Source organism: Phocoena phocoena, chromosome 1 (assembly GCF_963924675.1).
Source record: "Phocoena phocoena chromosome 1, mPhoPho1.1, whole genome shotgun sequence".
Classification (NCBI taxonomy): Eukaryota; Metazoa; Chordata; class Mammalia; order Artiodactyla; family Phocoenidae; genus Phocoena; species Phocoena phocoena.
In genome coordinates, this window is record NC_089219.1 from 117,104,988 (window position 1) to 117,128,982 (window position 23,995).

Consider the following 23,995-nt stretch of genomic DNA (forward strand, 5'->3'; position numbering starts at 1 on the left):
GATCTGCAGATCCTGTTGAGACAGGGACAACAAATACATCCTTAATGTCCAATCATTTTATCCCTAATCAGGGTGGGTTCACGTCTAAAACACTAATCTCTATGGATTACCCTGTTCCTCAACCCCTAAGTCTCCTTTTAATGTAGGAAATGTCCATTTGAAGCATTCCCATTCAAGTACAGGCCAATGGTAAGTTAAACTGAAATCTAATTACCAGACTATTTAGAAGGATATCCCTAATCTCTTTCTTAAAAAGACTACAGGAAAAAAAAAAAAAGACTACAGGTAAGATTTTTGAATGTTCGTCACTTTGGGGGTCCCAATTCTTTTAAGCTAAAACTTCAGGACTTAAACAAACTCAATGTGAAAAATAAACATTTATTACAAAAATTAGTTGTAACATTCTAAAATGAAAGCAGACGAGGTGTTTTCCAACTCAAGGGACTGTTGTAAGCTGGAGCGGTAAAGTCCAAGGCTGGTAAATAACTGACTTATACTCCTCACAAGTCGTGACCTAGGGAGTGAAGAGCCATTTGCTTCAGGCTTGCAGGCACAATGATTCACCTCTGCTTCCCTGTGGCCTTTTCTCCACATCCCTCCCACCCTGTCCCCCAGCAATGACACAAAACTGAAACATACTTCAAAAACCTCATTCTTACTGAACCGTTTCACAATCTCTACTTTTATTGCCTAATTAGATTCTATTTCCATCTGGAAAGCTTATTTTTTATTGGTGCGTGACGATACGATTTGGTTTTTGTTTTTCCTTCTGGATCCTTGATGAAAAGAAAACTCAGTTCTGTGATGGATTGTCAGATGAGGGAACAGAACGTGGCAAAGTGGTGTTCAGTATCCTCCACAGAAATTAGCAAAATCAATCCTAGGAGACCCCTTATCTGCCCTCTTGCTAGTTAATAAATAGACTGGGGCTGCTGGGGTAGAGGGAGAAACAGATTTAAGGGCAAAGAAGGGTCAAGATGGTGGGCAGGACTACCCTGCTCGCTCCTGCTCTCCTTACACCTACCCCCTAAATAGAGAAGTAGGACTACTTTGAACTACTACTAAAGAAGTGATTCTGAAAATGATTTGAGGAATCCTGCCTCAGGCTCTGGAGCTGCTTTTCCTGTAGCCTCAGGGAAGTATATTAGTGCATCTGGCTGACAGAGGTGGCAGGGTGGGCATTTCTCCTCTCACTGGGTGGATCAGACCAAGTAGAACCCAGAGTACACCATCACTTCACCCGGGGTGCCCTTCTCCTGCCACAAGAGGACTCTGGAAATGAGGGTCCAACGTCTGCCTTGAAGGCAGGAACCAGGAAGGGGTAGGACAGTGAGCTAGGGACCAGCCCAGGTTGCTAGGAAGCAGGGCTTCGGGGATTTTCTTGTTTGTACTACTAAGAAGGAGCCTAGGTATTTCATTTCTCCCATTCCCACAGTACAATCTCACCAAAGAGCTAAGAAGCCCTCCAACACACACTCAATTTCAGTATAGAATTGATACCACACACACACACACACACACACACACACACACACACACACGTGCTCAGCAGAGCTGACTACTACACAAATTCCCACAACCCTGCAGACACATCTTAAAAGTGTGGGTCCAGTTGTTCCAGCCAAGGGAAGGGTGATGGCTTGAGCTACCAGCTCCAGCTTTCTTTTCTGTAGATCAGTGGTTTAAAAACTCTTCTGCTCCATGTGCCCTGAAAGCTTGCTATGATCTCCACAACCAAAGCTCTTGTTTTCTCTACAGACATAGTTGCTGTCAGTCTGCTTGTGTTCAGAAAGGGGACGGTGCAGGAGGATCCCATGGCACTTCCAGCGGGAAGACAGAAGAAAGTGGGCTGCAGAGGCAGAAGAGACTTGACGTCGTCACCAAACCATTTCAGCTTCTCCAGTCTCCAGTCCCCACTCTAGAACAGCTGGTACCGGTCCTCAGTACGGCAAGAAAGCACCAAGGAACCAAGCTCCAGATCCCTCCCTATGTGAGGACCGCTGCAAGCAGGAGGCAGTGAGTGCCCCGCCACCCTCGCAGTCTACTTGGAAGGGAACTAAGCAGGCATCAGTCAGGACTTCTGTCTGATCCCTCGTAGGGATGGGGGATGGGGGAAAAGAGCGTTAAACAAGTCCCAGGCCACTCAGCAGTGGTGGGAAAGGAAGGGAGGCAGGAAGGTAGAAGGTGAACATGGCAGACATTATTTAAAAAACACATCCTAAGTAAGATAAAAGTGAGGGCCCCTGTGGGGGCTAGAAGACAAATAAGGCATCCCGTGAAACTACAGACATCAGGGGCCAGAGTCTGGTAGCACCTGAGTAAGGCAAGCACAGAGGACGGGAGATGAGCTGGACCAGGGTCACACCAAGAATGATGAGGTCTGTCTGAATTCCCCCTGGAGAAATAAAACATTCGAGTCAACTCTCTACAGTCTTCTTTAGCTGATAATCCCCTGAATACATATAAACACAGTCTGGAAACCCCTCACTCCAGCCAGGAGGGCCTCCCGATCCCAGGGCAGGCATACTCACATCTCTTCGAGCAGTGGGCTGGCTGTAAATCACCTTCTTATTCGAGGTCCTACGGACAAGTCAGAAGATGGAGACACTCAGTCCCCTAGTCCCTCTCCTTAACCTCTGCTTGTTAACTTTAGAGGCCAGGACTGAGAACTTAACGCGAGCACAGAGTTCTCGGTAGGGAGGTTTGGGTGCAGGGAGAAAGGACAAGCACAGGACCATAGTGGATAGGGCTAGAAATCCAGATGTTTTTTCCCTACCAGGCTAGTTGCCTTCCCCTCCAACCCCTTCCCCCGGGGAATATCTCAGCTTCAAACCATATACATCCATGTACTCAACCTTAGAGAGCTCTAGGACAGCAGCTCACTCACCCTTTCTTTGCTCCTGAAAGACAAGAAATGGGACCATGAGTGTCAGCAGGGTAGAAGACAGCATGGTGCAGGAAGATGGGGGACCTAGCGTGTGGCCCTGAGATACAGGTGACCGGTGCTCCCTGGGAGGTAACCCCAACACACACGGGGCTCAGTATCAGGTCAGAACTCAGGTGGCACCCAAGAACCAGGCCCTGAAATGGGGATGATACAAAGGAGAGTCTCTGAGGTCAAATACCTACTGTCAAAGTAGCCTCGGTTATAGGCGAACCAGATGCCAAAAATCAAGACTCCAAGGAGAATGAGTGTTACAAGGACAGCTGCCACGATGCCCCCTACATTCAGCTCCACTATGGGACACAAATGAGAGGTCAGGCACCTGAAAGCTCGTTCATGGTATTGCCAACATTGCCAAAGCCAGGATGGAAAGCAGGCCCCAAACCCCACCCTGGGGTCTGAGCTAAAGCCCCAGCCACGCCCTCACTCACCAGCATCCATGTGCACAGTGTCTGACTTCATGGGTGACCCATACCCATTCTGCGCCTCACAAGTATAATCTCCAGCATCAGAGGCCGACACGGGGTCAAAGATCTGGAGGGCAGAAGACGAATTGGCTTCCTGCTTGAAGAAGCCAAGTACCTGTCTTTTATGTCTCCTGATCCCAATGCCAAGGTTACCTTCTTGCTTGCCCTTCTTCCCCACTTTTGGGGGTTCTATAACCCTGCGACCCCCTCATACACATCTTTTACCCTGACCCCGTCCGTACCAGCTCCCCTGTCTTATGGTTCAGGCTATAGGAAGAGTTGCTGAAAGCACGGTTGTTCTTGGGTTCCGTAGGCATCAGTACCCCATCCTTGAACCAAAAGTATTCAGAAGGTGGGGAACCGTCTGTCTCTGAGCAGGTCAGCACCACTCGGGTCCCGATGGTAGCAGAGGCGGGGACACTGATTGTAGGCTTGGATGGAGGCACTGGGGAGGGAGAGAAGGTACTTGTCACAAGAGCAGGAGGGCTGCCTGAAGGCCAAGTAGCATGACACTCCCATCCATCAGCTCTAGCCTTCCTTCCTTACTATGCCCTTAGTTTCCCCTAACCAGGGGCTCGTTCTTCTCTGACAGCACCAGGACTCTGAACACCCCCCTCCCCAGCCCCACCGCCATGAGCATTTTCACCATCAGCGAGCTCCAAAGCTTAGCAGAGCCTGCTAAGGGTTTAGGGAAGCAATTGATTGCAAGCCCACACAGAAGACCTGTGGCACGTACCAAGCACAATGAGCTGGACAGTGACTTCCCCATAGGTGTTGCCGCCTTCTTCAGAGACCATACAAGTGTACATCCCCGTGTCTTTCCGGGTCACAGAATGGAAGGTGATGCCACTGTCCGAAAAAGTAACTCGGTCCTCATAGGAAGCTACCAGGACAGAGGAAGCAGGGGCAGAGTGAGCTGGAAAGCTAAGAGAAGCTGGTGACGGTGGCACCCAAGGCACAGGGGGGGCTCTCTTCTTCCCCCAGGAAAGGCGACGGGAAGGCCCTGGGGACTTCAGCCCCAGGGTGTGCCCCCTGCAACCTAGGCAGCCACAAGGAGGTGGAGCGACTCACCTGTGATCTTGTTGTTATAGCAAACGAGGCTGGTGATGTCGCCATGGGCAAACTTCCACTCCACGCGGGGAGAGGAGAAGCCGGAGTAGGAGCAGGACAACTTGGCAGCTGCAGACAGGATCAAAGTGAGTGGGAGGAAGAAACAGCAGTAAATGGAGAAGCTGGGGAAATGGCCCCAAACCACAGTCTGGGCTGGATGTTCCCCAGGGGTCTGCACCGGCTTACCTCTCTTCCCTCCAACTCCCGCCACCCTCCACAGCCCCTCCCAACTCACGTTTATTCTCAGCAACTTGGACTACTGGTTCAGAAGTTTGCACTGCACCCCTGCCCAATGCCAGTGAGCCTGAAAAGAAGAAGAGAGGTGGGTCCATCAGGAGTGGACAGAGGAATGCTGTGGAGAGGGAAGAGCAGTCCCAGCTGATGGGCATCTAGGGCTGGGACTCTCCATGCTGAGATTCCAAGGTCAAGGGATTCAAGAGATTCACGTGCCTCTCGGATCTCACACTTTCTCACCAATATTCTAAATATCTTTTAAAAATGCTTTTTGCTATAATTGCAGGCTAATACTTGTTTTAATCAATGGAAATAAAAGATTTCCTTCTAATGCAATTTCTTTATTTAAAAAAATTTTTCCCTGGGCTTCCCTGGTGGCGCAGTGGGCGAGAGTCCGCCTGCCGATGCAGGGGACGCGGGTTCGTGCCCCGGTCTGGGAAGATCCCACATGCCGCGGAGCGGCTGGGCCCGTGAGCCATGGCCGCTGAGCCTGCGCGTCCGGAGCCTGTGCTCCACAACGGGAAAGGCCACAACAGTGAGAGGCCCGTGTACCGCAAAAAAAAAAAAAAAAAAAAAATTTCCCTCTGTGACTCCCAATAATCTAATCAGATTCCTCCTAGTCCAAGAGCAGCTTTCTAAATGACATTTCATGGTTCAGAGAAAGCTTCTCAGCAAATAATTGCAGTCACTTGTCAGACAATCCTGGCAGGAAGCCAGCAAAGCTGGAGGCAAAGGAGGGAAGAAAGGGAGGAGCAATAATAGGATAATAATAATAATACATTTGTAGGGCCTTTTGTGCTTTTTAAAGTGTTTTCACATACAATTATATCATTTGATCCTTGAAACAAGCATGACAGATCAGCAGGACAAATATTATCATCCCAGTGTTACATGAGGAACTAAAGTAAAGAAATGTGCTTAAGATCACACAGAGGGTTCTGGACCAGAAGTGGGCTCAGATCATCTCATTAGAATCTCCTTCTGCCCAATGGAGAAGAGAAGGAAAATGTGGTGTGTGGTGGAGGTGGAGAGAGGAGGTGAGGAGAGGCAAGGCTAATTAAATAACATGGTGGGAGAGAGGCAGCAGGGCTCACAGGAGGGGCCCACACATCCCAAAATAAGCACCAGTGCCAGAGGATTCTAGGATGGTGTGATATAGTTACCAACCTGTACATACACAATTACTCTCATTCATGTTTTCAAAGCTCAAACTCATGAACGATGCTTTATTTATAGCTTTAAGTCAAAGTCCTGTCTTCTTTAGATAAATGCAAGTGTACTTTTTCATTATTAAATTACCCAAGTAACTGAATATGGTCTCTTGACCCTGAACCTCCCTTTTCTTATCTGAAACACGATGGGTTTGAACTAGATGTTCTCTGAAATCCTTTAGGTTCATTTTCTTTTTCTTGTTTCTTTCTTTCTTTCTTTCTTTTTTTTAAACCTGAAATATTAAGTGGGGGGCTTCCCTGATGGCGCAGTGGTTAAGAATCCACTTGCCAATGCAGGGGACATGGGTTCGAGCCCTGGTGTGGGAAGATCCCACATGCCGTGCAGCAACTAAGCCCACGAGCCACAACTACTGAGCCTGCGTGCCACAACTACTGAAGCCTGCGCGCCTACAGCCTGTGCTCCGCAAGAAGAGAAGCCCCCACACCGCAACAAAGACGAGCCCCAGATCGCCGCAATTAGAGAAAAGCCCACAGGCAGCAGTGAAGACCCAACACAGCCATACATACATACATACCTACTTACATAAATAAATAAATAAAATAAAAGATTAAGTGGCTGATCCAAGTTTTCATAGCTAGGAAATGGCAGAGCTGAGATTAGCATACAGGTCTCTCCTATACCTCTTTTTTTCCCTTATTATAGCATACTTTTATACACCATGCTGCTTTTCAGAAAAGCCCCTAGTGTAATGGAGGCAAACTATGTACTAAAATATGATTCTTTTAAAAGTCAGGTCCATTTTATCTAGAAATTATTTCTAATCATATTACTTTGTATCTGTATATTTGGCATTATATTTCAAAGTCAAATCTATAATCAGATGTAATAACAGATACAGAAATTAACCCAAATAGTCTTTACTAAATTGAAAACTGAGGACATGGAAGTCTCTAGCTCTCATCAAGAACGCTGACAATTAAATGCTTTGATTTTTTGCCCAAGTCAACTTTCTCTGCTTTGATGATGGGAACTTTGTTTTTTTAAGATTCTCAAATTTTACAATTTGCTACCTGTGATGTACACCGAGATGTGCAAACCAGATCTCTCTTCAGGAATGAAGGACTTTTTGTCTCAGCTGCTGGGACTGCTGCCAGAAGAAGGCCTGCAGCCATCAGCCCTCTCTGAGGATACCCAGAACACTGCCTTGCCCAGGGCCATGCCTCCTACCAGGCAGCAACAGGGTCAGGGCACAGGCATCCAATGCCTGATCAATGAGAGGGGGGGTAGTTCCCTGGTGACCTAGTGGTTAGGATTCTGGGCTTTCATTGCCGTGGCCAAGGTTCAATACCTGGCCAGGGAACTGAGATCGAGCAAGTTCCGCGGCCAAAAAAAAAAAAAAGGAACCAGCAAGAACTGACTTTTGGAAACTTCCCTGGTGGTTCGGTGGTTAAGACTCCATGCGTGCTTCTACTGCTGGGGGCTCGGGTTCGATCCCTGGTTGGGGAACTAAGATCCAATGTGCCACGTGGGACAAAAAAACAGGGAGGGAGGACACATATAAAGTCCCATCTCTATCTCCCCAACTCCCCACCTTGGGACAACATGAAGGGCTATTTCTGCTTCAAAGGCCCCTGTGCAGTAAGCTGAGGCCTTGTTGGGACTACAATGCAACTCAACTTTTTCCTCTGCCCAGTCCTGCTTCCATAGGTGTGGATCCCATGAACACTCCCTAATAAATGTCTTGGTACAATAATTGACATCTCAGAGTCAGTTTCCCAAGAACCCAACCTATGACACCACCCAAACGAAGAACAGCTTGTAATTAAACTAAAAACTAGCCTTTGAAATAAAGGGCCGCCCAAAAGAAAATAAATAAATAAATCACAGCCTATGAATTTGATGATTGTTTCTGCCTCACTTCTAACTTCAGCTGAAGTTTTTTTTTTTTTTTTAAAGAAGATGTCAGAAGTAGTAGTTTATTAATTAATTTATTTATTTTTGCTGTGTTGGGTTTTCATTTCTGTGCGAGGGCTTTCTCTAGTTGTGGCAAGCGGGGGACACTCTTCATTGCGGTGCACAGGCTCCAGACGCACAGCCTCAGTAGTTGTGGCTCACGGGCCTAGTTGCTCCGCGGCATGTGGGATCCTCCCAGACCAGGGCTCGAACCCGTGTCCCCTGCATTGGCAGGCAGACTCTCAACCACTGCGCCACCACGGAAGCCCTGAAGTTCTTTTTTGAGTCCTCTCAGATTATCAGATCTAAAACATGTGCAGGAATGACATCACCACATATATATGCAAACATATTGGGCAACTGGCATCTTCCCCTTCTCATTAATTCTGACTGCTATTACCTAGTCCAGGCTTCTCTCCTCTTGCTTAAAATACAGGGCCCTTCACCTCAGGGCCTTCCCACCTTCCTCTGATGCAGGACTGTTGATGTCTGCCTGTGGCCTGACTGCAATACTCAAAACTCTCCTGTGACTGCATCTCACACCATGAGTCAAGTTCAGCCTCCCCACCATGTCCTTCCTTCCTAGTGACCCCAGGACACCTCAGACATCCTGATCCACGTTCCCCTTCTTGTTCCTGAACAAGCCTCTGGATCCAGACTGCCTGCATTCAAATCCCAGCTCTGTTACTTATAATCTGTGTGACCCAGGCAAGCCACTTAGTCACTTTGAACCTCAGTTTGCCCACTTGTAAAATGGGGATAATAAAAGTTTCTATGTCAAAGGGCTGCTGTTGAGAGTTAAACAAGCTAATACAAATAAAGTGCTTACAAGAGTGTCTGACCAACAGGAAGCACCAAATAAGTATTATGTCTGTCTTATTATTATCATCATCGGCCCATAGGTCCTTCTGTACATACTTCTTTTTCTGACTTCAAAGTTTTCTTCAGTAAGACATATAAATATATATAAATACTGCCAGAAAAATGCTTACATTCCAGCCCACTAAACCATCTCTCCTCTATCACTGTAATTGCCTTGGAAAGACTGACTCTTTTCTAGAGCTTCCCTGGTGGCGCAGTGGTTGAGAGTCCGCCTGCCGATGCAGGGTACGCGGGTTCGTGCCCCGGTCCGGGAGGATCCCATGTGCCGCGGAGCGGCTGGGCCCGTGAGCCATGGCCGCTGGGCCTGCGCGTCCAGAGCCTGTGCTCCACAACGGGAAAGGCCACAACAGTGAGAGGCCCGCGTACTGAAAAAAAAAAGAATCCACCTGCCAATGCAGAGGACCTGGGTTTGAGCTCTGGGCCGGGAAGATCCCACATGCCGCAGAGAAACTAAGCCCATGTGCCACAACTACTGAGCCTGCGCTCTACAGCCCGTGCTCTGCAACAAGAGAAGCCACCTGTGCACCGCAAGGTAGAGTAGACCCCTCTCGCCACAACTAAAGAAAGCCCAAGTGCAGCAACGAAGACCCAATGCAGCCAAAATACATAAATAAATAATTTATAATAAAAAAAAAACTCTTTTCTAGAACCATCATGTATAGAGCAGCAGAGCTGAGGGTTTTCTCTCACAACACCCACAATTTCCCCACCCATTCTCCTCATCTATTTTATATGTTCCCTTACCTCATCACGACCTCCCTTTTGCACTTAACCTTGGACCTATACTTGGCATACTGTACATACCAATGTCCTACTAGTTAACATGGTAAACAAAAACAGAAGGAAATTTCACCTTTTCCATCGTGATGTTTAATTTACTCCACGTTCACAACAAGAAAAACTACAAAGTCAAAGGCATCAACAGATTTTTTGGAAGGTGCGTGGTGAGAGGTCTTGTGGAGCGCGAAGGTGCTGCTATCACTTCCAGTGGGGCTGGCATGACCACTGTGGGCTCGGCAAATGAAGCTCCTGAAATTCCAGACAACGTGGGAGACTAGCTTCGGGGAGTCTACCGCTTTGCCACCGATAGAATTGACTTCTGGAGGAACTTTTCTCTTGTTGTGGAGCACGGGCTCTAGGTGCACAGGCTTCAGTAGTTGTGGCATGTGGGCTCAGTAGTTGTGGCTCGTGGGCTCTAGAGCACAGGCTCAGTAGCTGTGGCGCACGGGCTTAGTTGCTCCACAGCAGGTGGGCTCTTCCCAGACCAGGGTTTGAACCTGTGTCCCGTGCATTGGCAGGCGGATTCTTAACCACTGGGCCACCAGGGAAGCCTCTTCCAGAGGAACTTGATCCTTAATTTGGGACTCTTTGCTGCCGGAGTTTGGCTGGCCAGGAATTTGAGTGACATTGACTGAATGGCACCTCAGCCTGGGTTGTAGCCGTAAAGATACATGGAACCCCTGTGCTGTACTCGAACCTTCCATAAACAGAGCTTCCAATCTGTGACCATCACAAGACTTGCCCTGATGGCAGCTGAAGTTTGATTCAGATGGGCACCTTTCTTTCCCTGCTTGATTTCCTTTTCTTTGCTGAGTTCACTCAGAACACCCTTTTCTGGTCAGCAGGCAGGCTTCAGCTAAAGTGTTGTCCTCTGTTCTGTAAAGTTCTGTACATAGTTCCAAAGTTTCTGCAGGGGATGATCTTTGCTCTTGTCCTGAGGAAAAATCTAATGGTATTTCAACAAATAAAGACTGTACACAAAGACAAAAAAAAAATAGACTTTTTGGCCCTTTCATTTACAGAAAACCTTCACTCAATCTTACACCCCTCTCTAGTGACAATCCTTTCCTCCCTTTCTCTCTAAACTTCTTAAAGAAGTAGTCTACACACACTGTTTCCAGCCCAACATACACATTCACTGCTCAACCTACTGCAATACGTCTTTGGCTCTCACTTTGAAATTAAAATGGATTTTACTAAGGTCACCAATCGTATTCCTCAATTCTAAGATACCCTGATTATAAGATATAACATCAATTTAATAATAGCTTCTTGGGGGAACATGATATTAAATATGTACATGGGCTGTAAGTCGCATCCCAATTTCCAAAACATTAAAGTAGTTTTATAATTAAAAATATCCAGTATTTGCTTTTTCAGTTACCTCCTGTGGCCTTTGTGAGATGTTTGACCCTACTAAGCACTTGCCTCCTCAAGCCACTCCACCCCCTGGGTTTCTGCGTTCAGCCCTTCTGGTCCTCCCCCCACCTCAGGGTTATCTTATTCACCTCCTTGAACTTTGCTTCTTCCTCTGTCCATCCCTTGATATTAGTCATCCCCAGCATTGCATGCCGTGCCCTTTCTCCTCTCCATATTCTCTCTAGGAAATCTCAAATACACAACATTCCTCTACACCAGTGTATGGCCAGCTCCAGATACTACCTTTTGCCTGAGCTGCAGACTCCTATGGCTGTGCCTCCTGACGGTTCTACTTGGACTTCACACACCCCCTCCTGCAATCTCACACTGCTCATCATTTCCCACTACCTCTCGCTTCCCCTCCTCTCTCCAAGTTGGTGCTATCACCATTTACTTGGTCACTCACTCTAGAACCTTTTAAGTCATCACCATCTTTCCTTCACTCTAGTCCAACACCAAGCATTACAAATGTCATCTCCCAAATCTCCCTCAAACTTGGCCCCTCCTCTCCACAGACCCACTGCCACTTTTTAGTACCACCGCCATCTGAAGAATTGCATTTGGTCTCTCTATAGGTTTCTCTGCCTTGTTTAATTTTGACCCACTCACATCCCTCCCTCCACCTCACTGCTAGAGAAAGAGTTGACATTTATTGAGCACTTACTATATTATATGCCAGGCACTGCTATAAGCACATCACATGGATTTAATTCCTACAACAACCTTAGGAGGTGGGTGATACTGTTATTATCACCTCTGTTTTCTACATGGGGAAACTGAGGCCCAGAGCAGTTAAGTGGTGGTACAGCGTCAAATCAAGGCAGTCCAATTCCAGAGACTGGGCTACACTATACAGCCTTCTAAAACGTGCAAATCTAACACTTGCTTCAAGCTTCCAATGATTCCACATTACCTGTAAGATAAAATCCAAATTCTTCAGCCAGGCAGGAGTTCTAGCACCAACCGACCCGGTGATAAGTTTATCGTCTTCACCACGCTCCCTATTCTTGCAATTTACCCTCCAGCAATACAAAACTACTTACAATTCCCAGCAAAGACGTGCAGTTTCACAACCTCTGCCTTTGCTTATGCTATTCCTGTTATACGGAACACCCTGTCCCCTCTTTCTCCACCTGGTCAGCAGGTATTCAAACACATTACTTTGCGGGAAATGACTTACCCCACCCCCAATCCTCACCACAGACAAGTTAAGGTCTCTTTCCTAGGCTTCCACTACCCCATGCAAAACACTGTCAAAGCACTTCCCACATTATAATGACATCATCTATGCGCCTATATCTCTCCCTTATCAGGCAGTAAACTACCAAAGGAGCAGGGATAATGTGTCAATCTCTCATTCTGAGTTCTCAGCACTTAGCATAATGCCTGGTACAAACTGACATTGAACAACATAGAGCCTTAACAAATTAGGTCAGAGCAGACCATTCATTGTAACATCTACTTGTTAAGGTTTATCTACAAAGATAAGCCCATTTTTCAAATTGGCAGATGCGCTACACCCAAATAAAGAAAAAATAAACTTGGGACTTCCCTGGTGGTCCAGTGGGTAAGACTCCACGCTCCCAGTGCAGGGGGCCTGGGTTCGATCCCTGGTCGGGGAACTAGATCTCGCATGCGTGCCGCAGCTGAGAGTCTGCATGCTGCAACTAAGAAGTCTGCATGCCACAAGCAAGAAGTCCCCATGTCATAACTAAGACTCGGCACAACCAAAATAAATAAATATTTTTAAAAAGAAGAAGAAAAAACAAACTTGATTCAAACCCAATCTTTAAAGTATTTTATTACTAGCATCAGTGTTTTTTTTTTTTTTAAAATGTTTAGTTCTCAGAAGAAAAACAAAGAGCGTTCTGTTAATCTTTTTTTAAATTTAGCTTCACAATTTAAGAATTAAGTGTTTTTAATTTGCTTCATAGTTATGAAACAGAATTAAAGTTCTCTGCACATGAGTGCTTTCCACCTGCCATTTTGCAAAAGGGCCTCATTTCTGCACCTGGGCTGCAGTGTGTCTGTAGGTGTCTGCATGCACAACAGTAGAGTCTGGTTTCTTACAACCAGTAGAAGTGTGCAGAGCCAATGCAAGGTCTGAACACATTTTAGACCTTCTAATGCAAGGTCTAAAATGGGCGGAGGGGGGAAATGGGGAAAAGATGAGAATCCATTTACAACACCCCCATTTCTTTTATGATCACAAGAGCAACCCAAGGAGACACCTGGCTAGATCACTGCTCTTTCTGCAGAATCTTCAAAATGGTTCATGGTTTTTACAGATTGAATTGTATTCCCTCAAAATTCATATATGAAAGCCCTAACCCCCAATACTTCTGAAAGTGACTGCATTTGGAGACAAGCCCTTTAATGATGTAATTAAGTTACAGTGAGGACCTTAGGACATGTCCTAATCCAATCTGATTGGTGTCCTTCTACAGAGACACCAAGGGTGCTCATGCATAGAGGGGATGACCATGTGAAGAGGCAGCAAGAGGGCTGCCATTGTAAGCCAAGGAGAGGCTTCAGAGGAAACCATCCCTCCAGCACCATGATCTTGGACTTCTGGGCTCCAGAACTGTGAGAAAATAAATTAGTATTGTTCAAGCCACCCAGTCTTTGGTATTTTGTCATGGCATCCCAAGCAGACCAACACAAAGGTTTAAATTGGGCATCAGCTGTGGACATTCTGGTTGAATCTCCAGCCACTACAACCTTGACTCAAGTATGCACAGTGAAAGAATCAATATTCTGCACAGCAAAGGAAATCACCAACAAAATGAAAAGGTAACCTAGAGAATAGGAGAAAATATTTGCAACTCACTTATCTGACAAAGGTTTAATATCCAAAATGTGTAAAGAACTCATACAATTCAATAGCAAAAAAACCTAAACAATCTGTTTTAAAAATGTCAGAGGATCTGCATAGACATTTTCCCAAAGATGACATACAGATGGCCAATAGGTACATGAAAAGATGCTCAACATCATTAATTATCAGGGAAATGCAAATCAAAACCACAATGAGATATCACCTCACACCTGTTAGAATGGCTATTATCAAAAAGACAAGAAATAGGGAATTCCCTGGTGGTCCAGTGGTTAGAGCTCCGTGCTTCCACCGCAGGGGGCACGGCTTCGATCCCTGGTCAGAGAACTAAGATCCCATGATGCACAGCACGGCCAAAAAATAAAAAAAGAAAGACAAGAAATAATAATTGTTGGTGAGGATGTGGAGAAAAGGGAACCCTCATGCAAAGCTCATGTTGGTGGGAATGTAAATGGATACAACCACTGTAGAAGACAGTATGGAGGGTCCTTACAAAGTTAAATATAGAACTATCATATGATCCAGCAATTCCACTTATGGGTAGTATTTATCCAAAGAAAATGAAAACACTAACTCAAAATGCTACATGCAGCCCCCTGTTCACTGCAGTTTTACTTACAACAGCCAAAATAGGGAAATATCTTGAGTGTCCATCAATAGATGAATGGATAAAGATGTGGTGTGTATATATATATATATATATATATATATATACACACACACACACACACACATATATATACAATGGAATATCATTCAGCCATAAAGAAGAATGAAATCTTGCCATTTGTGACAACAGGGTTGGACCTTAAGGGCATTATGCTAAGTGAATTAAGTCAAACAGAGGAAGTCCAATACCACAGGATCTCACTTATATGTGGGATCAAAAACAAAGAAACAAAAAAAACCCCAAGCTTACAGATACAGAAAACAGATTGGGTGATTGCCAGAGGTGAGGAGTGGGGGGTTGGGAGGCGAAATGGGTGAAGACGATCAAAAGGTACTAATTTCCAGTTATAAAATAGATAAGTCGGGGCTTCCCGGGCTTCCCTGGTGGCGCAGTGGTTGAGAGTCCGCCTGCCGATGCAGGGGACACGGGTTCGTGCCCCGGCCCGGGAAGATCCCACATGCCGCGGAGCGGCTGGGCGCGTGAGCCATGGCCGCTGAGCCTGCACGTCCGGAGCCTGTGCTCCGCAACGGGAGAGGCCACAGCAGTGAGAGGCCCGCGTACCTCAAAAAAAAAAAAAAACAACAAAACAAAAAAAAATAGATAAGTCATGGAGATGTAATGGGCAGCACGGTGAGTATAGTGAATAATATTGTATTGCATATTTAAAAGTTGCTAAGAGAGTAGACCTTAAAAGTTCTCATCACAAGGAAAATAATTCTGTAATCATGTATGGTGATAGATGTATATTTATTGTGGCGATCATTCTTCAATAACTATAAATATTATATTATTATGTTGTACACCTGAAACTAAAATAATGTTGTATGCAAAATATACCTCAATAAAATAATTTTTAAAAAATCAACAGAATTCTTGAAGACTTCTGCAAGGTTTGTCCTATACTTTTAATTAATTATATCCAAATTCTAGACACATGTTACTGAGCATGACCAAATGAATAAAATAATAGCATGAATAAAATAATAGCAGCTAATATTTCTTTTTTCTTTTTTTTTTTTTTGCGGTACGCAGGCCTCTCACTGTTGTGGCCTCTCCCGTTGCGGACCACAGGCTCCGGACGCGCAGGCTCAGCGGCCATGGCTCACGGGCCCAGCCGCTCGGCGGCATGTGGGATCCTCCCGCGAACCCGTGTCCCCTGCATCGGCAGGCGGACTCTCAACCACTGCGCCACCAGGAAGCCCCATCAACTAACATTTCTTGAATACTATGTACCAGATACTCTTCTGAGCCCTTTATAGGTTTAATTCATTTAAGCCTTGTAATAATGCTATGAAATAAATATTATTATTGCTCCCATCTTACATGTGAGTTAATCGGGGCACAGAACTGAAGTAATTTGCTCAAGTTCACAAAGCTAGTAGGAGGCAGAGCTAGGATTCTAACCCAGGTAATCTGGCTCCATGATATGATACATTACACAACTATGTAAAACAAAAACAAATAAAAATAACCATATTGCCATCGCAAAGGTCAAGGTAAATCAATTTGTTCAGGCATAGAAATATGTCCAAAATGTAAAAACAATATGTAGAACATGACCCTAGTTTTACAAATAATAAAAATAACCCGAATATACACATAAAGGAATCTCTAAGAATAGACTCCAAACACTTGACAGTGCAGATTATCTGAGAGATGAGGATACAGGCAGCTTTTCTCTTCTATGTTCTACATTTGTGTAATAAACAAGTATGTATTAAGTGTTTTAATTTAAAGAAAAAAGAGTGGGAAGGGGAATAAAAAGGGGAAAAAAATAAAGATCACAAGAAGCAAAGGAAAATAAAACAAAGCAGGAAAGGAGAGGCAAAAACAAAGGCAAAAAGAAAGGAAGGATGATAAAGAATAACAGGAAATACCCAAATACTGACACACCAGGAAGCACAGAGTGATTAAATAAGACTTTAAAGGTGAAATGAAGTAACAGATGAGTAAGAAATAGACTATTACACTATCAAGATTCTGTCTGTGAGTCTGATAAATTCCAGGGAGAGAAAAAGGGCAGGAAGAAATTAGAGTACATGCATTGTCTCATTAAAAACCCTGTGAGGAGGGAAAAAAAGAAAAAAACAAAAACCCTGGGAAGACAAGTACTATTGTTATCATCCCATTTTATAGATGAGAACATTGAGGCTTAGCACAGTTGCCCCAAATCACACAGCTGCAAACAACAAGGTGGGAATCTTAACCCAAGTCTGCCTAACTCTGAGTCTCCAAAACTACTGCACTACACAGCGTCTTCAGCAGAGCAGCAAGGAAACACCATTCACACTTCAAGACCCTGTTCCAGTGTCCCTTGATGCATCACGCCTTCCCCCAATCAAAATTAATCTCTCTCCAACTTCTAGGAATATAGCCTAAGAAAATAAAATAATTAAAGGTAAGCTTAAAGATGTATGTTCAAGGACAATTTAATGTATTTCGTAGAGCAAAGAAAAAAAAACCCTAAACGCTCAACAAAAGGTGAACAGTTAATTACAGGATAGCCATACAGTAGAATACTATAGAAGGGATTTTGTTTAAAGTGTACTTTGCTTAAAAAAAAAAAAAAAAATACAGTCAGGACATGCTACCACCATACCAGGGCACATAGATGTTCCTATCCTCTCTGTCATAGAACGTAGTCACCTACCTCATTTAAAACTAGTATTCAGTCATTAACTAATAATCTAAATGAGAAGGGATCTATAACACAGTTTTGTTTTTTCCCACTGTAATTCCTACATAATCTGACAAACCGGCCACAGCTCAAAGTAGCATTAGTACACAGTTTGGTTTAAACATTGATGTCTATGGATTTCTGTTGAGCTGGTGTGACCCTAATCAATTTCTGCCCACAGAGCCAAGACTTAAGGAAAAGTCAGTGACACCAAACGGCCATTTTATTTTTTCTGATATATTTTGCACAGGCCATCTCTACCACACATATTTTCATAGTGGAAAGACTAGAATAAAACCAGCCATCAGTGTTTATCTCTAGATAATCGGATGACATGTGATTTTACTTTCTCTATATCCCTGTTTTCCCATTATTCCACATTGAACATCTATTATTTCTTAATAAAAAATTTATCATTTAAAAAAGTAACTCTTTCCTTCTATGCTCCCCAAACATTTCGTGCTTCGACGACAGCCCCTGACGCACGGTGCTCTGTATTCTACTTAGTCAATATATGTCTGTAGTTCCTTGAGATCAGAGAAGCCAAATTATGTTTGTATCCTCCCCCGTTCTAGCACTGTGTTTTGCTGCTTTGAAGCAATGCTGTGATGAGAAGGTGGTCACAGAGGGTGGAGGCATCCAGACATCTGACAGAACCCACCAACAACCCTCCCTTGTACATGCACGTCAAACCCACAACAGAAAAGCTACTTCCTTCTGCTGCTTTACTAAGAAATCTTTGTTTTCTCTAGGCATCCTGTTAATTATTAGAATTTTCCTTAAGTTGTTTTCGTGCAATGAGTTTGTTTTGATCCATTTAAAAACAAACAAACAAAGGAAGGAAAAGGAGGGTAGCCAGCCAGCCAGCGAAGCCAGTCTCTGGTTTTCTCTAAGAATTCATCCAAATTTCCCCTCTACACAGATGAGCCTCATAGGACACTCCCACTGTAAGGGAGCTAGAGCCTCGGAATAGGGAAGATAAGCCAAAGCCTTAGAAAGCCCCCAGCTACAGTGTGTTCACAGTTTACCTAACGTGGGCTAATTGTTACAATACCTGACTCCCCTCAGAGCTTCTTGATAGCAGATGTTGTTCATTTTTTATCCCTAATCTCTAGCACAGTGCTCATAACATAGTAAACACCAATGTTTATTGGATTAACAAATGAATTTGACATTGCAATACAATTAGAACTCGGACCCAGGGCTACCACCCCCAGTTTGCACTTTCCTTCCCACCGCTCACCCTGTAGAGACTGAAGTCACTCCTGGGGGTTGGGGTGGGACAGATAAGGAATGCGTGGGCAAGAGGAAGGCTCTGTGAGCCCAAAAACAGGCTGGGCTAAGTCTAAACAGCCAGGCTTGGCTGTACTTTCAGTAACGTCGTTCAACTGGCAAGGCCCTCTGAGGATGGTGGAAAGTGGTGGTGGCAGTGTAGGACAGGAGAGCTTTCACGCCATTGCTCCCTCCTGCCCTCTCTCAGCAGAATTTCCAGTTCTACCTGCTCAGCTCTCCTCCCCCACCCATCTCCCCATTACAAGGGAAGGCTCTGCCTGCCTGCCCGGGGCTCACTCCAGGGGGCCTGGCATCAAACTTCCTGCCAACCAGCTGCTTCCTCCTGTCCTACACATTGTAAAACAAATGACACCAGGCAGACTTTAGACAGAAACTCTGCTTATCAGGGAGTCCCAGGCAGATGAACTCTGAGTTTTCAATGCCTGGAAAACTCCAGTATGTATCCACTCACATTACATCTCACAACCCCCTGACAACACTGAAACCTCTTCCACAATTACGTTTGACAAGTGGCATCCAGATCTTCCCTGAACCTCTAGAGGAAGCAGGTCTGAGTTTAGAGATTCCCCAAGGTCTTTCCTCAATGCTAACAGATGTGAAAAACAAGCCCCATCATTTCCTAATCTCTCACATAAAATGTATATAGCTTTTAAATCTGTCTTTGATCAGGAGTGTCAGCCACTTCTGAGTCGGCAGAACAGATGCCCCTTGACCCAGAGGACTTGGGGAGGAGGGCGGGGGAGGGGTGGAATATTCTAATGGCCAAGGCCACACCACCAATATGAAAAGATCTCCAGGGTATATTAAATGAAATAAACAAGACACAGGATGAGATACAATGAATATAGTGTGCCTCTTTTTGTGTAAGAAAAAGGAAAAGAAAGAAATATATATTTATATATACTGATATTTGTATAACAAAACACTGGAAAGATGTATAGGAAAGTAGGGGAGATATGGAGTGAACAGGAACAGGGTGGGAGTGATAACCCCACTCTTTTATATCATTTTGATTCTCGTACCACACTAATGTATTAACCTCTTCTAAATAAATAAACTTTGGGGCTTCCCTGGTGGCGCAGTGGTTGCGAGTCTGCCTGCCGATGCAGGGGACACGGGTTCGTGCCCCGGTCCGGGAAGATCCCACATGCCGCGGAGCGGCTGGGCCCGTGAGCCATGACCGCTGAGCCTGTGCTCCGCAATGGGAGAGGCCACGACAGTGAGAGGCCCGCATACCGCAAAAAAAAATAAATAAATAAACTTTGTTTTTTTAATTACAGCAGCTCCACCCTAAGCCAAAACTGGGTTGGAGACTCCAGGCAAGCCCAGATCACAAAGAAACTGAAGAGAAATATCACAGAGTGAAAAGTGTTCTGGAGCCAGGAGGGAAAGACTAAGACACTGGAATTCCACTACCACTCACTTCCTAGTTCCAACTTGCTGTGTCACTAGTTTCTAGGTTCTGGTTTCGAGGGAACGATTCTTTCCTGGGAGTAATTTCAACCCCCCAGTAGAGAGAGGGGAAAGGAGGAGTGACTCACCAATCTACAGTTTGAGGTAAATCTAACCCTGAACAGCAAAACTAGAAAGGCAGAAACATCAATACAAAAGAAACACCGGGACTCACAGACTGACCCAGACACAGGGCAGCAGTTCCTCCCTCCTGGAATGTTTCAGTGGGGACACTACATGAAGTAAGAGGTGTGTGTGCAAACACCAGGATTCCAACCTAGGTTTCCTCTTTCTCCTCTGCAGTTACACCAAAAAGTCATCCTATGCACACACCACCCTGCTAAGCAGAAATGCCTCTTCCTGCCTGGGAGATAGCTGGAAACTTTTCTAAGCACAGGCTCTCTACGGGGAGGGACACTAGTACTCTCTGTCACCAGCTTTACTTTTCCCAGGCCCAGTTCTCCCAGTGTTTAGTCTCCAGCCCTGTCTCAGTAGGCTCAGGCCTTCCTCTCCACTAGGTTCCCCAGGCTGGGGTTGGACCTTTGCTTGATCCTTTCTTCTTCCTCCCAGATGGCAGAGCCCACATGAGGAGCAGCCCTGGAGGGAGGAGGGAGAACATGCAGGAATCCTACGTATGCTTCCAGTATCCCAAGGGCAGAAGACAGACTAGACACCCAAGAAAGCCCCTACTTTTTCACTCTCGCCTTTTGGAATCTAGCAGCGTCTCTCCCTGCTTCCTTTGACCTGCTCTACTATAGGCAGCATCCTTTCATCCTCACAAAATCCAAAGGGGATTAAAGCTGCCTGATAATAATCATTTCATGTATATGTAATGTAGCTATTATCCCAGTTGATCCTCAGGACAAGATTAGGACAAGTATTATTACTCCCGTTTTACAGATGAAAAGACTGAGTTACTAGCCTAAGATCACAAATAAGGCAGAAAGCCAAGCCAGAACCCAGGTGGGATGGCCTTGCTGCTATCTCCATCCTCATTGTACTAACCAAATTGCTCCCCCCAGGTCTAGCCCTATTTACATGTGACAAGGTCAGTTCCTCCATCTCCTGGACTTGTTAACTTTCTAGGATCCACTGTCCTATCAAGCTAATACAACATCATCTCAAGCTCCCTCTAAACCACTGTTTCTTGATTCCCTGAACAGACTAGAGGACACTCCCAAGCTCAGACGGGTGGTATCACAACTCTTTCAGTGTCAGTATGTGATTATTATAGAAAATGAGGGGGAGAGAAAAGAAAAAGGGAAGGGGAGAAGGATGCAGCTCTAGGAAGTTTATAAGCCTGACAAATACTGTCACAAACAGTTACTAACTCAGAAACTTCTAGGTTGGGGGTGGGGAGTACTGGTACAGCACAAGTGTTGGCAAAGTGTTTAGTACTGACTACCACACAGAACCAAAAAATGACCATGGGTGTCACTAGCAGTTCTAAGATACAGACAGAAGTAAATGGGGAAGAATCTTGGGGAGGAAAAGAATGGAAACTGAAGAAAAGGGGGAAATGGAGGAATAGAATGAAAGGGAGAAGTGAGAAAAGAAAGAATCTAGTGGGAAAGAAAAATTGAAAAAGGTAGGTAAGATAGTGGACTCTGGAGCAGTATCCCAAACTGATGTTTTGATATCCTGGTTCCCGTGCCACAGGGTGCCTGAGATGCTGGAGCCAGGAGTGGGAAAAGGAGAAGTCAGTCAGGAGACTTTGGTTCCAGTCCCAGGTCCTTTTGTCAATCTGGAAAAGTCATTTCCCCTCTTTGTACCTGTTTCCTTATCTGTACAATAGGGAGAGGATTCGACTTGTCACTAGTCCCGTCCACCCCAAATGTTAATGTTTTTGTGATAAGGGACAAAGGAGTAGTCAATTCATCTGCCTTAAGACACCCTTCAAACTAAGCAAAGTGAAATTACCTTATAACTGCTAATACTGATCATAATTGTTCATTTCTTTTATTTCCTAAAACATGGATGTTGAGGGGGAAATGGAGAACCTTACAGATCCCCTATTGACACAACTATCCACAGAAGCACACACACAGACACTCAAGAATCAGACAAGTGTGCAGGTGCTGACACAGGTAGACTAAGGCACAAACCACACACTCAGCCGGGCACAAGCATATCTATAGACGGAGGCCTGCCCCAACAAGTGAGTCTCATTGTTCCACAGGAAAGGGAGTTTACAAAGGAAACAAAAACTCTCAAACAAGGCCAGGGGGGAGGGCAGAGTTCTGGCTCTGAGAAGGAACCAGCCAACCAAAAGCCAGGACCTCCCCCTGCGAATAGTCACTCAGTCAACAACATTTATTAAGGACTCTGGAAGTAGTTTTTCTAGAAAGGAACTTTGAATGCCGTGTTCTGAGAAATTTTAGGTTTCAATTTTATTTCCTTTTTTTTTTTTTTTTTTCCCAGATTTTGCACCTAGACACTTTTCCCAGAGCAACAATGGCAACCCAAAAATCCGGGGAAAGCTAAAGAAACCCTTCAGCAACAGCCAGGGAAAGAAACTTCCGCCCCACCCCACCTCCATTAGATTTTCTCTGAGGACCCTTAAGTAGCAGAGCATCCAGGGGCCAAGGGAGTCAGGGTACGAGAGGCTTCCGACTTCTCTCGGGTTGTTCTCGGATGTTGGATGCGTGTTGGAGGGGCAGGATGGCCCCCTTCCCAGGTGTGTAATCCCGGCTGGGCAGGGCCCTCGCGCCCACCGGCCCTCACCAGTAAGTGAGGTTGAAGGAAAGGGGAACCAACCTCTCCCCGTTATTTCTGGTGAACGTGCGGAAAGGCAGCTCCCTCCCGGGGGATGTAAGAGGAGGGGTCATTATTCAGCAGTGTGGGGGAGGGGAGCCAGCCACTCACCAGGGTAAAGGGGACGGGAAAGAAGAGGGACGAGCCAGGGGCGGAAAGAGGACTAGGAGGGTGAGGCGGACTGGTTTCTGAACCCCTCCCCTCCCGCGGACAAGAGGTGTGGGGAGCGTCTCCCTCCAACCTCTGACCAGACCCACAGATTCCTCCAAAAGCTCCAGGAACTTACACAGGATCATCGATGTGAAGAGAAGCAACTGTTTCCTCCCGACTTTCGCCTTCGTCCCCAACATGATCAAGATCCCGATACGACAGTAGTCGCCGGAGCCCGGGAACAGACACAGCTTCGCCCAACAGGAGCGCGGGGACTAAACTCCAGCCGCCAGGTTGAACCCAGCCCAGCCCTTCCCTTCACGCCCGATTGGTCGACGCCCCGCCTCTGCACATTCCGATTGGTGGAAGAAGCCGCCGCTCCACTGAGTGATTCACCGTCGCCAGGTGCAACTCCGCCCACTACTCCCCTCTAGGGCTGACTGGCGCCTTTCCAAGACCAAGCCGCCTCTGATTGGGCCAGGAGACTGTCGCGTAAGGAGACCCAGACCTCACCTTCTGCAGGTGAGGACACTGTGATTGGGCGGCGTTCCTGAAGTAGGGACTTTCTGACTGGCTAGGTTTTGAGTTGGAGCTGGAAGATTAGAGGAATACCTTAAAGGAGGTGGTAGGGAAGGTAGTCGTACTGTGGGACTCGAGAGAGACAGGCCTGAGTTCTCTTGTTTGTGTGTTCGAATGTAAATTGCTGGGTGCTGCAGAAACCTTGGTCCCGTCCTTTGGCAAGTGAAAACCACATGTATTAATATGCAAGGGTTGGGGGAGAAGACCAGGAGACAAGTGGGGAATGATATGTTGACACTACCCCCCCCAAACTGTGTTTCCTCTGTCCACTCCATTCGCAGCATTCAAGGCTGCGCTGAGAGGAGAAAAGGGAAAAGGAGCGCTCAATTCAATAGTGGGAAAAGCAGAATCACATTACCAAACAAACCCAGATAATACAAACTGACCTACAGACGCTCTATAAACATCACTGAGTGACTGTGGATATGTCCTTTACATTTGTTTAATCAGTCAGCAGACCTCTGCATTTCAGAATTACTTATCTTCTCACTAACAGTTGGGTGCTGACTAAACCCTCTTTCTATAGGCTATGTTGATACTCAAGCTTTCTGTTAATATTTATACTGTTACATCATTTTTAATTGAAACTTGTGCTCAACACCTTTACTATTTCTAGTTTCTA

The 23,995-nt window shown here is 45.6% G+C and overlaps 1 protein-coding gene across 1 annotated transcript; it reads right to left on the reverse strand.

Moving 5' to 3' along the window:
• Window positions 1-2,267: 2,267 nt before the first annotated feature.
• F11R (F11 receptor) lies at window positions 2,268-23,047 on the reverse strand. Its single transcript, XM_065883335.1, has 10 exons — window positions 22,931-23,047; window positions 4,757-4,825; window positions 4,483-4,590; window positions 4,148-4,294; window positions 3,654-3,856; window positions 3,376-3,478; window positions 3,130-3,237; window positions 2,888-2,900; window positions 2,532-2,580; window positions 2,268-2,395 (listed from the first exon to the last, which is right to left on the reverse strand). The coding sequence occupies exons 1-10, from the start codon at window positions 22,992-22,994 to the stop codon at window positions 2,360-2,362; spliced, it is 900 nt and encodes a 299-aa protein (XP_065739407.1). The 5' UTR covers window positions 22,995-23,047; the 3' UTR covers window positions 2,268-2,359.
• Between the last annotated feature and the right edge of the window lie 948 nt (window positions 23,048-23,995).

Bases quoted from the DNA above. Each gene is read 5' to 3' on its own strand.
- F11R (XM_065883335.1), bottom strand. From the start codon at position 22,994: ATGTTGGGGACGAAGGCGAAAGTCGGGAGGAAACAGTTGCTTCTCTTC. The intron at 4,591-4,756 runs GTGAGTTGGGAG...TCCTGTCTGCAG, and splicing joins CCAAGTTGCTGAGAATAAAC to CTGCCAAGTTGTCCTGCTCC. The intron at 2,396-2,531 runs GTGAGTATGCCT...TTATTTCTCCAG, and splicing joins AGCCCACTGCTCGAAGAGAT to GGGGAATTCAGACAGACCTC.